Source organism: Benincasa hispida, chromosome 9, assembly GCF_009727055.1.
Source record: "Benincasa hispida cultivar B227 chromosome 9, ASM972705v1, whole genome shotgun sequence".
NCBI lineage: Eukaryota > Viridiplantae > Streptophyta > Magnoliopsida > Cucurbitales > Cucurbitaceae > Benincasa > Benincasa hispida.
In genome coordinates this window covers 87,531,493-87,546,593 of record NC_052357.1, presented here as the reverse complement: position 1 = coordinate 87,546,593, position 15,101 = coordinate 87,531,493, and the positions used below count along the sequence as shown (strand labels likewise).

Sequence of the window (15,101 nt, the reverse complement as noted above, 5' to 3'; positions counted from 1 at the left end):
ATGTAACCTATTTGACATTTGAAGGGTTTGTTGAATTACAAAATATAGAACCTTATCGCAATTTTTGTGAAAGAGACTACGTTGATATAAATTTTAAACTATAAAAATTAAGGTCTCATTTGATAACCATTTTGTTTTTTGTTTCTGTTTTTGAAAATTAAGTTTATGGATACTAGTTCCATCTTAAAATTTTTTTATTTGTTATCTACTTTTTACCAAATGTTTAAAAAACAAGCCAAATTTTGAGAAATTAAAAAGCAGCTTTCAAAAAATTGTTTTTATTTTTAGAATTTAGTTAAGAATTCAACTATCGTACTTAAGAAATATGCAATTTATTGCGAGAAATGTGAAAGAAATAGTCTTAATTTAAAAAAAACAAAAAACAAAAATAGTTACAAAACGGCATCTAAATTATTACAAACTAAATTTCACAATCTCAACTCGTATGGATTATGTAGTTAGTTCGCTGACACAGTACATAACCTAAATGTGTGTAGTTTAACCAAAGTAATTAATAATCTTATTTATATCTATACACATTACCATTTTTCTACTGTTCTTCTTCTAAGGCAATAAATAAATAAGGAAGTCTAAGAAAAAAAAATAGACCTACATTTTTTCACGTGACGTTTTTACCCTCGTTTCACTTTTTATTTACATTGCGAATGGTAGATAATTAGAAACCTAGGTATTGTTTAAATAATAAGAGACCTGATAATTTTTTAATTTTAAAAAAATACTTAGAGGGGAAAAAGAGAAAAAAAAGAAGAGAGGGTGTGGGGATGAAAGGGAAAGGTTGGAATAAATGGAATATTTTGGATAATGATGGGTTTCTGTTAAGGCCAGAGAGGTTCCTATTTTTGCTATGACAATTGAAAATGATGGCCAAATGCTATTTTGAATTGTTATTTCATAAAATTTTCTTTTTCCTTTTAATTTTATTGTTCATTAACCCATTTTTCATATTATTCTGTGGTACTGAGATTTTAATTTATACAATTCAATGCATCAAATCCAGTCACAATTAAACCACTTACACAAGAACATTGATCTTCTCTCTCACTTAACATGTGAAGTAAGATGTGATTTCAAAATTAGCCTATGATTGAGACTTTTTATTGTTGTTGTTCTTTTGAGAACCATTCTTGAGCTTAGATTTTTACAACTTTTGGGTGGTTTGAATTTAAAATCTATCTTCACAAAGTTATAAATTTTGAGATGGGATTATGAACAAACTTATACATCAAATGAAATGAGTAACTTGAAGTGGATAGTACAACTTTATATCAGTTATGAGTTATGTGTATTTTATCTTATGACAAATGGTTAATAAAATAAAATCATACATTAACATAACAAACGTATATAAGTGTTTATTGTCTTTTATTATATGTTATTTTCACTAAAAATGCAACATAAATTGTTAATTAAAAGTCAAGCATAAACTTTCATCTATAACAATTTAGTTTATGTGCTTTAAATTTTTTAATAATTTAGATGTTGAATTGATATATAACAATTTAATTTCTATATTTTTAAATTTATAATAATTTAATCGTTGATTTTTATTATATAATCATTCAGACTTTGGAGATTATAAACATGTTTGGTTTATTAGTTGATTATTTGGCGCATTTATATGAAATTAAATAGTTACATAAATGCATTTAAATGTTGCATACTAAAGTTTAAAAAATCACGTGTAAATGATCTCTTGGAGACAAATTTTATGGTTAAAATATCACACAGTTGTCTTTATATATATTGGAACGATTCATAATTTAGTTGGTATATCGTCAAATATATTTTCATTAGAATTTTAAAATAGTCATCTTAATTTATTGTAGACTTTTCCGAAAAATAATTCAGTATCTTCTAGTATTTTTCATTTTTAAATTTTGAAAATATATTAACTAAAAGAGTATTCTTTTACTTGAAAATTATCATATTATTTATCTAACAAAATTCAATAAAAACTAATTATAAAAAAATTAAATTTAAAATTTATTACATACAATAAAGACTAAATTTAGATATTTAAAAAATAGATTAAATTACAAATTTATCTTCCAAAGTTTTATTTTGTATTTAAAATATAACTAAACTTTAACAAGTTTTATAAGTTTTTGAATTTCAAATATGTGTCTAAGAAGTTATTTTTTTTTTATATATATATAACAATTAACCAGTATGTCTAATGAAATTGCAAATTTTTGATTTGTTTTTTTTTTTAATAGGATTTTTAATTTTAGAAAACGTCAAATATGCCAATGATCTATTAAATACAAAATAAAAAATTCAGAAAATTTGTCGACCTAAAACTGAATATTTTAGAAACCTATTTGACATTTTTTTAAAAGTCCATAAGCCCATTAAACACACAAATGAAGGTTTATAGACATATTAAACACTTATTATAGTACATCGACCAAGAACACAAACTCAAAGTTTTAAATATTAAACTTATAATTTAATCTTAGAACTTACCTATCGTTTAACCAAAAAAACATAAAGAACCACTAAAGACAAGAGCTAGATAAACAAACTAGTAGTGAGAGGCTTGAAAAGAAATAGTTCTTATAGCTAACACATGTTTAGTGATAATTAACGTACAATGCAACCAGATATGAATTGCTATATCGAATTTCCTATTGGTCCTTAGAGACTAAGTTATAAGGCAACGGTCAACCGAAAAAAAAATCATTTACTTTTCTATCTAAGGCACCCACACAAACTCCACTCTAAACATTGAAAAGTATATAAACTAAAATAATATTTTAATTCTCATATATATATATACAAAAGGAGTAAAAAAACACATGGTATTTGGGTGATTAAGAGAGGGGAGAGAGAAAAGGGAAAGTTGTAGAGTGGTCAGGCAATACAATGATGATAATGTCGAAAGCTATTTTGTAATGTTATTGTTATATAAATAATTGCCATTTTTAAAAAATTTAAAGAAATATTAAGTTGTATTTGTCTAAAACATTAAACCAAAAAGAAAATCCAAAAGGAGAATGGAAATTATTGATTTTGCAAAGGAATCCTTAAAAGGGTGTGGCCAATATTGTACATAGCCTTCCTTCTATCTTCTTAAATTTTAAATCTTGATAGAACCAAACAAAAAGAGAGAATAATATAATATAATATAACAAAGTTTACAATCTTTTATATATATATATATATAATTTATTAAATGCTTTCACTGTGCTGACAGGAAGAGATTTGAAAACAGCTTTATTGATACAATGCTGAACCTCATCTCTCTCTCTCTCTTTGTTTTTAAATTTCTTTTTATAAAATATATTGTGAAAAATATTTAAAGAAATTATTAGAGGGCAGAATAATGTAGTTGGCGATTTTATATTCAGGGGTTATTAGATGGCGGATATGGTCAAAATATAATGATCAAATTAAATAAAATTACATTTCCTTTTTATTCAAATTATTTTCTATGGTGTGTCTTTTCAGTGGGAATTTTGATTTTATTTGATGACGTGTAATTTGTAGTTTTTTCAATTTGTTTGACACTCGCATAATATGCTTACTATTAGCTAGTGGTGTAAGATGATTTTAAAACGTGATTGTCAATCAATGTTATCGAGACACATACTTATGATTACATGATCAAACACAAATTTACAAGTTTAGAAGGCTATTATATTAAATATAAAATAAAAAGAATTAAAGTATCGTACAATAACCAGACTAACCAAGACCTAAAAAGGGCTCAAATCAATTGAACCAACCAAAATTTGTAGTTATTCTAATAATTTTCTTTCTATTTATTGAATATTTGGAATTTGGTAATTCTTTCGTAAAACTTACGATCTAAACAAATGATTAATTATTCTATTCATACAAATAAATAAATAAAGTTAAAATATTTATTTTAATTCCTATATTTAAAATTTGTTTGGTTGTGAAATCTACAAACAAATAAAATAGAAAATATAAAATAGTAGAAAATTGACACAAAAAATTTACATAGTTTACTATCAATGTACTAACTACATACATAGGGCATACGAAAGACAATTTTATTCGAAATAATTATTCATAATATATAATACAAACATCTTTAATTAAAGAGTTTATATAATGCATTTAACCCTAAGGCCATAAATGGAAATAACACGAATATGAGAAATATGCAAAACTTAGGTTTTGGGGCATTGCCCCCGAACGCCCGGTCCCCGTACTTGGCTATTTGAAACGCCACGTATCAGATTTAAGATATTTCACACATGTTTCATTTTGGTCCAAATATTTTATTTTGGTCTCATACTTTCAATAAATCAAGAAATTAATCTAAACCATTATTTTGTTGTCGATTCTTTTGTTAAAAAAATATTTAGTCTTTATTTATATTTTTTAAAATAAAATTTGACAATATATTCATTTAACACATATTTTCTTACGCAAAAAATTAATCTTATTATTTAACAAATTTCAATTAACAAAATTAACTTTATTAAGAGACTAAATTTAAGATATATAGACGTACATACACTAAAATGAAAAGTAAAAAAACTTAGATAAATAGACTTGAATAAAAATGAAAGAAAACTATATAATATAACAACATGATCACTAGATCACCTCTAAAAGAAAAGTATCTAATCTTAAAAAAAAGCAAACAAATAAAGAATCAAATGATTATCTAATAAAAAATTTTAAATAAATAAAGTTGGACTTGGTAACCATTTTTTTTAATTTTTATTTTTACCTTGGAAATTTTTTCTTTGTTATTTATTATGATTTAAAACATAAAATCAAAATCTGAGAACTAGAATGTGCCTAAAATAATGGAAGCAAATCCATCCAAAAGAAAAGAAAAGAAAAAAAAAAGAAAGTAAAAAATGAGTGTATTGTATTCTCTTTCATTTGATTTTGTTCACTGACATAGGAATACCTGCACACTTCTCCTCACGCACGCACGCATTCTGAAATCACAACCCCACTCCTCCCTTTCCTTTCCCTGACGCATTACATATCACAACATCATACATTTCCCTTTCTCTCTCTACTCTACACAGAGAAACTCAACCCCCCACACACCTTTCTCTCTCTCTTTTTTCCTATCAAATAAATCCATTTTCCATCTGGGCTTTCATTTTTCTCTTCCGGGTTTCCCTTCATTTTCCTTCTTCTCTCTCAAGTTCCTACCTTTTTCTCCATCCTCTAAAATGGATGTTTCTTCTTTTTCTCACTATGACACCGCCGTCCTCGCCGCCGCTGCCGACAACAACAACCACCACCTTCCCCCTGGCTTCCGCTTCCACCCCACCGACGAGGAACTCATCACTTACTACCTTCTCAAGAAGGTTCTTGACACTAATTTTAGTGGGAGAGCCATTGCTGAAGTTGACCTCAACAAGTGCGAGCCTTGGGAGCTTCCTGGTAATCTCGCTTCAATCATTTTTGTCATATTTATAATTGTTTTATAACGTGTTTTTAATAATTTAAATGAGATGGTTAACATTGTCAAATCTAATGGTGAATTGATTTTGAATAATTAAGAACTTGTTTTAGTCTAGTAATTTTGAAAATAAAATTAAAACATAAACCATTTAGCCGATCATTTTTAAAATTTTGTGATTCTGAAAGACTTGAAATCACAGTTTTAAAGTAATATTATTTCATTTCTTAGTTGATAAAAAAAAATACGAAAACAATTTCCCCCCTTCAAAACTGAGCCTTTTTTTTTTAAAATAATATTATTAAAAATAATATTTATAAGCTCAATTTCTGAAAAATATGGTTAATTATCGACCTTACCTTTACATTTTAACAAACTCAATTACCTCGATATTTTAATTACAAATTCATGTAATTTTATTTCCTCTTAATTTTAATTACGGTTTCATTTTTGGAAAAAAAAGAAATATCTTAATCAGTTAAATTTACGTATTACTGAAAACTTTTGAGTCTAACGATATGCAGAGAAAGCGAAGATGGGAGAGAAGGAGTGGTATTTCTTCAGTCTTAGAGACCGAAAATACCCGACCGGTCTGCGAACGAACCGGGCGACGGAGGCCGGGTACTGGAAAGCAACGGGAAAAGACAGGGAAATTTACAGTATGAAAACATGTTCATTGGTAGGGATGAAGAAAACATTGGTGTTCTACAGAGGAAGAGCACCAAAAGGGGAAAAAAGTAATTGGGTTATGCATGAATATCGCCTCGAAGGCAAATTTGCTTATCATTACCTTTCTAGAACTTCAAAGGTACTTTCTTTTTCTTAATGGAAACCCTAACATTCTACTATTTCTTACTTTAATTTTGTCCTATTTTTTGTTAAATTTTGTACTTTGTTTTCTATTAGCTTCTTATGTTTTAAGGGTACGTTAGGATTTGAAGTGTTCTTTGTTATCATGCATTCCTGCCTTAAATATACCTAAATTTTTGTTCTTTTTTTTTTCGTTGGTGGAAGTTAGGGTTTCTATTTTGTGTTTTTCTTTGTTTTTCTGGTGATGTTGATGATTAAAGAAAAAGGGCTATTGCAATGTATTTTCTTTATAATAAATCTAAGATTGAAATGTATAATTTGTATGTAAATGATTGGTTATTCGAGAATTGCTTATGGATTTTTATCATTTTAAAAAAGTTTATGTAATTAGCTATTAAGTGATCATGAGTTGTGTGTTGTTTCTATTACTTTATTTCTTAAGAGACTTTAGAATGATTAAAATCAAATAAATGTTTGATTTGAATGTGATATTCATGTTATTAAAATTGATTTAGAAACATACTTTTTTTAATCGATTTCTTAATATGTTAAAAAGGTACCGAAATTACTTTGAAAACATGTCGAACATCTTGTCAAAACTGCTAGAGATTTAAAAGTAAATAAATAAATAAGTGGGACACCAGCCCTCTCTGGCTCTAGATTATAATGTATTTTAAGCTTAAGATTACAAGTGATCTAATATACAACGTTTTATATGTCGACATGAGTTCAGCTTAACTGAAACAAAGATCATTATTGAAGAATTTCGATTCCTCGTTAAAAAGAAAACAGAAAAAACAATTCCTCTCTATGGTTGAAAATATATGTAAAAAAAATGTTCGACAATTTTGACTATATATTTGATTTTGGGGAAATGATTTTTATGTATGAATGTAAATCAGGATGAGTGGGTGATTTCGAGGGTGTTTCAAAAGAGTGGCTCCGGCTGCGGTGGCGGAGGAGGCGGCGGAGCCACCTCCAGCAACGGCGGAGGTTCAAAGAAAGCCCGGTTTATTCCTGGTTCAATAAACGTATACCCAGAACCAAGTTCACCGTCGTCGGTGTCTCTCCCGCCGCTGCTCGACTCATCACTGTACTCCGCTCCGGCGACCGGCACGGCGGCGTCTGGTAACATAACCGACCGTGACAGCTGCTCGTACAACAGCCCAACGGCAAGAGAGCACGTGTCCTGTTTCTCCACCACCACCGCTGGCGGTAGCTTTAACATCCCAAGTTACGATTTTGCCACTCCGCCGCCACTCCTCGCCACCGTCACCGCCGACCCATCTCCCCGCTTCCACCGAAACATCGGTCTGTCGGCGTTCCCAAGTCTCCGGAGCCTGCAGGAGAATCTCCAACTCCCATTCTTCTACTCTCCGGTCAACCTCTGTTCTCCCCCAGCGCCGCCGCTCAGCCACGGCAACGATGTCGCCGCATGCAACTCCGGTGGAAATTGGGCTGTTTCCGACGAACCCAGATCCATGAACTCCAGTGAACTTGACTGCATGTGGTCCTACTAATTTTCTCTGATCAGATCATCAGAATTGGGTAGCTGTTTGTTGACTTTTTAGTTTCGGAAAACCTCTCTTAGAAAATATGAATTTTCCATTTTAATTGTTTATTATTTCTTTTGAGTTTTAATTTTATGGATTCTCTTAGTATGTTTTTCTTCAATGATTTATGTGATTTTAATTTTAGTCTTCTTTATATTATTACTTATGTGCCACGGATACTAAATTTTAAGTAGTGACTACCATGAGTATTTTTTTAAAATTAAAAAAATTAAATATATAATTAATTGAAATTGGTAGTTCGTTAATTACCTCACAGAAAAAATTATTTTATTGATTTGTGAGGTTATCTTTAAATAATGTTGGATGTAGATTTGAAAATTAGTAAATTATCTAATAGTAATTAGATATAAGTTTGTGGTATTCTTTAGGCTTCTCTCTCCAACATTAATGTGTTTAGTTCTCATTTAACAATAATTTAATTTTAATTTCAAAATTAAGTCTATTTTCTTCCATTTTTCATATTCATTTACCTTTACTTAACTAGAGTTGTATTGTTAGTCAAATTCTAAAAATAAAAACGAAATTTTAATAATTATTTTTTTGTTTTCAAATGTTGACTTTTTTTATAGCAATGGTAAAAAGTAGATAAGAAAATAAGAAATTTAGAGGTGAAAGGATTGCTTATAAACTTAATTTTTAAAAACTTAAAACAAAAAGTCAAATAGTTACTAAACGATGTCTTAGGTTTCATTTGGTAACCATTTTATTTTTTATTTTTTATTTTTGTTTTTGAAAATTAAGTCTACAGACATTAGTTCTACCTCCAAATCTCTTTCTTTATTATCTACTTTTCACTAATAGTTTAAAAAATTAAATCAAATTTTGAGAACTAAAAAAAAGTAACTTTCAAAAAGTTGTTTTTGTTTGTGGAATTTGGCTAAAAATTCAACTACTATTGATATAAATTATGGTAAAAAATATGGATAAAATAGGTCTAATTTTAAAAAATAAAAATAAAATACTAAAGGGTTACTAAACGAGGTCTTAGTAATTAGTTTATAGGTTTATGTTTTTTAAATTCATGCCGCATATTTTCTTCTAATCCCTAACCATTTCCATCTTAAAAAGATATTTTAATTTCAAAATCTAGAAACACAATTTAAAAAAATATATATATAAAAATGACCTTTTTAATTTGTAAAACTTAGTTTGATTTATGAAATTATTGGTGAATTGACATAGAAACTTAATGTTTGTTATCAAACTGTTTTTGGAGTCAGTTTGATTAATTTCTTTCACAATATCTCAAAGTGTTTAATATTGGTGGTGGTACTTTTTGTTTTTTTAAATAACTTTTATTTCTGTTCTTTTTTATGAGAAAAAGAGAACATAAGATATTTTATAAAGTGAATATAGGGCCTCTAGCTTAGCTAGGCATTTCCATCAAGACATGAGTCAAAGCATTTGGAAAAGCTATAGGAACTTAAGTGAGTCTTACTTACTCACAGATAAGATTGCTATGATGGGAGGTAAGTATCATATTTTAAATTTTAGTCAAACATAATATAAATTCTCTTCTCTTTAAAAAAAATAAAAAAAATAAAAAATCTAAGTTCTCTTCAAACAAATTATAATGGTCAAAGTATTAATAATCATTGATGAATAAAAGCTAGCTAAAATGAGACCATTGGTAATATATAATTGATAAGAAACGCTATAAAAACTTAATAACATAGGAAATGCTATAAAAATTTCGTAATAGTGCATACAAAAAGTTTATAATAGAGTAAAAAAATTCGTTATTACAAAGATATAATAACTCATTTTATTAGTTATAGAAATTTATTATAAGTTTAAAAAGTAATATTATAACATATTTCTACACCAAGATAAATATGCTATATTTAAAAGGATTTTAATAGCATTAAACATAGATAACAAACAAACGCAGGACTTAGCTTTGAGGTCCTTCGAAAAATGTTCTAAATTGTCTATTATAGTTTATAGGTTTTTTTTTCCAGTAGTTATTGTATCTATTATTTCTTGTAATGTTAGATGACAATCTAAGAAAGAACAAAGTTATGAATAAACTAAAGATGGATATGAGAATTGTGTTAGAAGAACATGAATCATAAAAGTTGGACAATAATGATGTTGAATGTAGATGATGAGGGCAATGTTTGTTTGTTTTTGTCTATGAAGTAGTGAAAAATCCAAGTAGTTGTGAGAATCAAAATTTGATAGTGACTGTTCATGGTGATATGTATATTTATGGAGGGTAGTTTTATTTTGAATAATAATAATAAGAAGAAGAAAAAATGAGGTGGAAGTGAAAATAAGTTGAATTGGGTTTGTAAAGAGAAATCCATATTTATAGGAAGCAGAAAGGTTTTTGTGAGATTAGAAAGGTAGGTGTCTGAATTTTCTGTCTTGTTGTTCGTCATTTATTAAAATCTTCACACACACACTTCAATTGTTCTCTATCTTCAGAAGTTACCTTCCTGCTCCTTCTGCCAAAGTTTTCAGTTTTCACCTTTTTTTTTTCAGTAATAAATATGCAATCTTTGTATGTTTTCCATGGATATTACTTTTTGTTTCCATCATTTATGGGTGTTTTTTTCCCTCTAAAAACCTAATTTTTAAGAATATAAAATGACAATTCTTAAGAGTGTGTATTAATATCATGATAATTAAGTTCAAAAGAGATTTTTTTTTTTAGGTATTTATGGCTCTTAAATTATCAATTGGTCCAAAAATTTAAGTCCATAGGTGAAGGTAATATTTGGGTTCATCTCAAGATGCACCTATTTCTATATTTTCCTCTCTCATTACTCAAACCAAAAAATAATTAAAATATTTCAAAAAAATATATATAAGAATAATTTGCCATGTGTCAAATTATGATATGATAATTTGGTGGGATGCACAAAAATATATGCTTCCCTCGATGTATTAAGTATTTTTCATTTAATTATACTTGCTTTGATACTATTTTAAATCACCGATTGACCCAAAAACTTAAGTCGATGGGTGAAGGTAAATTTAATTAAATCATCAAATAATGACCTTTTTTATGATGTCCAAATGTTATATGACTCACTTTTCTATAACCTTTTGCTTGTATCATTATGTAGTGAAAAATTACAAATTGGCTCCATTGTACAATCGTATTAATACTTGGCTCTTGTTCTTGATTCTTGATACTTGCACGTTTTATTTTAAATATTCTTTTTCTTCTTTTGCTATTCATTAATCTAATTCTCGTTCCTCTTTTTTTTTTTTTTCTTTTTTCTTTTTTGAATAACTTTCACTCACTACTCTATGTGTTTAAAGGAATGACATGACTCAAAAATGTCAAAAAAAAAGTAAAATAAAACTCAATAAGTAGTCAGAGAGTAACGAGAGCAAGATCGTTGAGTATCAACACACGTACACATAATGGAGGGATTTTTTCATTTCACTTAAGCAAAAAATCATAAAACTTGAGTTTTAAAAAGTCAGGTCAGATCTTATTTCGGTCTCATCAAATGAGTGATCAATATAATAAATTCAAAATATTCATGAATTTTGAAAGAGTTGAAAATTGTTGCTACCATTTATTTCATTGCATAAAGCTTTTGTTAAATTACTTTACATAATTAATTTTTACACGTTAAATTATCACATAAATCTATGTCAATGATGGTTTAAATGATTTCAACTATGCATTTCAATTTTTTAAACATCAACCATCGAATCAATTTCAATCTTATCTTAATGGGAGAAAAGCTCTCCTAATAATACTTTACGGAACAAATGTCAAAGTTCATGAAACTTTTTTTTTTTTCATTTTTTCTTTTTTAAATTTATTAATAATGTTCCAAGGACATCATTAAATCTTATCTCACATTTGAAAATACGTAATGACTATAAATGAACGAAAAATTTACATAGATAGAAAAAATGTCAAATTATTTATAGAAATCGAAAAAAAAATACTGATAGATACTGATAGACTATCAACGTCTATCAATGATAGACTTCTATTTGCTTCTATCACTAATAGGCTTCTATCAGTCTCTATTAAAAATGATTGAAATTTTGCTCTTTTGTGTAAATAGTTTTCCTTATTTTTCTATTTTTAAAATTTTCCCTAAATGAATATATAGGAAAGTGACAAAAGACTCTTAGTTATGTAGTTTTTGTTTTATTTCTTTTGTTTTTTTGAAAAGAAAAATAATTTAGTCCCGAAATTTTAAGAGTGGTTCAATAATCTTAAATTTTGTCCAACCTAGTGCTAGTTTATTCTTATTTTTTTTTTATATTAGCATTTTTACTATAAATTTTGGAAACACGATTCGCATAATGTATTCTAATACCTGAAAAGTATTATTATTATTTAACCAAATTTGTTAAAAATTAACTTTAAAATGAAGGATTTGAATCCTCAGTGGAAGCGAGTGATCGCTTTTGTGTCAGTGAATTCGTTTTTTAAAATAGATTAAACATAAAAAATATAGAATAAGGATAAATGCCTAAGCATGCTGTCTAAACATAAATACGGAGAGGAAAGGGAAAAATAAAAAACTTGAACCTTGAAGAAAAATGTACTTTACGTGCTCCTTTTCAAAGATCACAAACACTGCCCTTCCTCACGAACAAAACAAAAAGAAGTTCCAAATGAAAGAACCCTAAGGTCCGCAGCGGAAGCGAGACTTAATTCCAAATTTTATTTTTACGGAATCAAAATTTACAGTACAGAAATTATGCATCAAAACAAAAAATTTACAGCATGCAATTTAATAAACATAGAGAAGGGAGAAGGGTTTAGATCATGACTTACCCTTGAAGAACAACTTCTTCGCGTAAATCTCTCCTCATTGATTCGGTCACGAACAACTCAAAATTGAAAACTCAATTAGGACACCACCAAGTAGAGCCTTCTATATTCTTTGTATGGGATGAGAATCACAGAAGGTGTGGGCTCTAATGTTCTTTTGGAAGAGGAAGAGAATTTTAGAGAGGGGAAGAAACTTTTCGGTGAGTTCGTGTGGAAATCCAAAGAGATTATAATCTTCCTCTATGAAGATGATGAAGACCACACAAAAACAAAACTACCCACACTACACGTCTTCCCCCCAGAGAGAAAAGAGGGAGAGGGAGTTACAACTCCCTCCCAACTTAATTTTTTAAAAACCATTAATTCAATAAAATAAAAAATAATTAAATAAATAACAAATTATTTAATATATATATCATAACCACCTTATCATATAGTACATAAACTATATGTTATATATAATATAACATATAATCTATAGTTTTAATATTGTATCAAATACAATATAACCTATAGTTTATATTTCTCTCAATAATGCATGGTATTTAATATAAATCATATTTATACTAAGTTTAATTATATGAATCCAATTCACATAATTAATATTTGAATCGTATTTAAATATTTATTTCCTCTAAAAAAAACTTTATGTTAATATATAAAATACATTATATTAATTATATCACATATAATTAATTGAAATTAATTATATCAAATATAGTTAATTCCCTTCATTAATTTGAACAATTCAAATTAATCCAAAATTAATTCTCAATAACCTTGTTGAGCTACATGGAGGACTTTATGGACCTATAGATTGAAGCTCCAATGGTACTTAAGTAATCAATTAAACTCATTCAATTAAATTATTCAACATCCATTAACTACTGGTCACTCCACTAAAAACTGACAATTGCACTCACTATAGATATATTTCTGTATCCATTGGATATAACTGATCAACAATGCGATGACCTTTCACAAATTGCTCGTAAGTACAGTTGGTCCAAAATTATCGTTTTGTTTCTGTAGTTACATATAACTCCTTAAGTACCATTAATCCTTCTAACGAACAATAAGTCATAGTCCAACTATGACCAAAACTCTCTCGGGCTAAGAAAGGGTGTGACGCCACATTGTTCAAGTCCCGGAATCAACCTTTAAGAGAGTAATTTATCTACTTACCCCAACATTAGGGAATAAGTAAATTTCATCTTGTGTAGCTGTGTTCTTAGCTCCTCAATTAGACGAATTCCCAAAATGATAGGCTTATTGAGTTGGCGATTTGGCCAATCTCACTCATACAAATCAAAGGACCGCCTTCATAGGCAGGAGTTTACAACTCACTCAAGATTCAAGTCATGTCACCTATGGTCATCCTGGTAAAATGTAAGTCTCTATTATTAACGGTTTTATAATAATGAGACTATTCATTTCGTGGTCCGGTCTTATACAAACTACTTTGTATAGAATACCTCCGCTCATATGTCTTTACATGAATGATCAGGATCAGATCATTTGTAGCACTTTACAACAATTGTAACATCTACAAATCGGGCCGTATTCGTAGTGTCACCAGGATGAGGTACCCAGCCTTATCCATCTACTATAGACCATTTAGTTTATCATTTAAACAAGATCCACCTGTATGTCTCTATATACATGTTTAAGCTATAGAAGATAACATTTGATGTTAGTTTATTGGTTTGTAGGTTAATGCTACTAAATGTCGAACTAAATGTTGAATACAATATCTCATATTTTATTAAATAAATAAAATTATTTGTATATTACAATTATAAACTACAAGATCCACGAGATTTATGGCATCAACCCCAACACCAACACTGGACAACAACACCAAAGCCTTCCTTGTTATTCTCAAGGTAAGTAATCGAGGTGGAGTTGTGGGCTCATTTAAGAATTTTGGTCAAGGAATCTTGATTTCCTGAAAAAGTTCTTTCAGAGAGGAAGAAGAATGCAAATATCAAAATAATAATGATAATAATAATAATAACAAAACATTCTCGATTAACAAAACATTCTCTATCTTCCCAAAGCCTTCTACAGTGTTATGTGAAAGAGGAGGAATGAGTTACAAAATAACTCCTCCACTAATATGATGGAATGGAGCTATTCCTTAATTTAATTTAAAGAACTACATTAAAACTAATTTTAATGCAAAGAACTTTATATAAAATCAAAACTTTATATTATATCATATATAATATATGGTGGGATCGAATCCCGAGTGGAAGCGTGTAAACGCCTTGCATCTCGTTAACTGATTTTTGAAAAAACAAAAATAGTGTTCTAAAATATAATGTAGAAGAAAAAACACATTATAGGCATGCTTTAGATGAAGGGAAATAAGAAGGAAGAAACATTCTTACCTTTAAAGATTCCTGAGCTCCTAGAATAATCATCTTACTTTTTCAACGAACTTGATCTCGAACACGAACATCTCCTTGAGCAATATTGAACACGGCCACAAGAATAATCTTGTTATTTTCTAGGATCCCAATAAAAGGATAGG

The 15,101-nt window shown here is 28.4% G+C and overlaps 1 protein-coding gene across 1 annotated transcript; it reads left to right on the top strand.

Moving 5' to 3' along the window:
- The first annotated feature begins 5,052 nt into the window (after positions 1–5,052).
- Positions 5,053–7,775, top strand: LOC120086907 (protein CUP-SHAPED COTYLEDON 2-like). Its single transcript, XM_039043718.1, has 3 exons — positions 5,053–5,403; positions 5,947–6,230; positions 7,135–7,775. The coding sequence occupies exons 1-3, from the start codon at positions 5,190–5,192 to the stop codon at positions 7,750–7,752; spliced, it is 1,116 nt and encodes a 371-aa protein (XP_038899646.1). The 5' UTR covers positions 5,053–5,189; the 3' UTR covers positions 7,753–7,775.
- Positions 7,776–15,101: the final 7,326 nt, after the last annotated feature.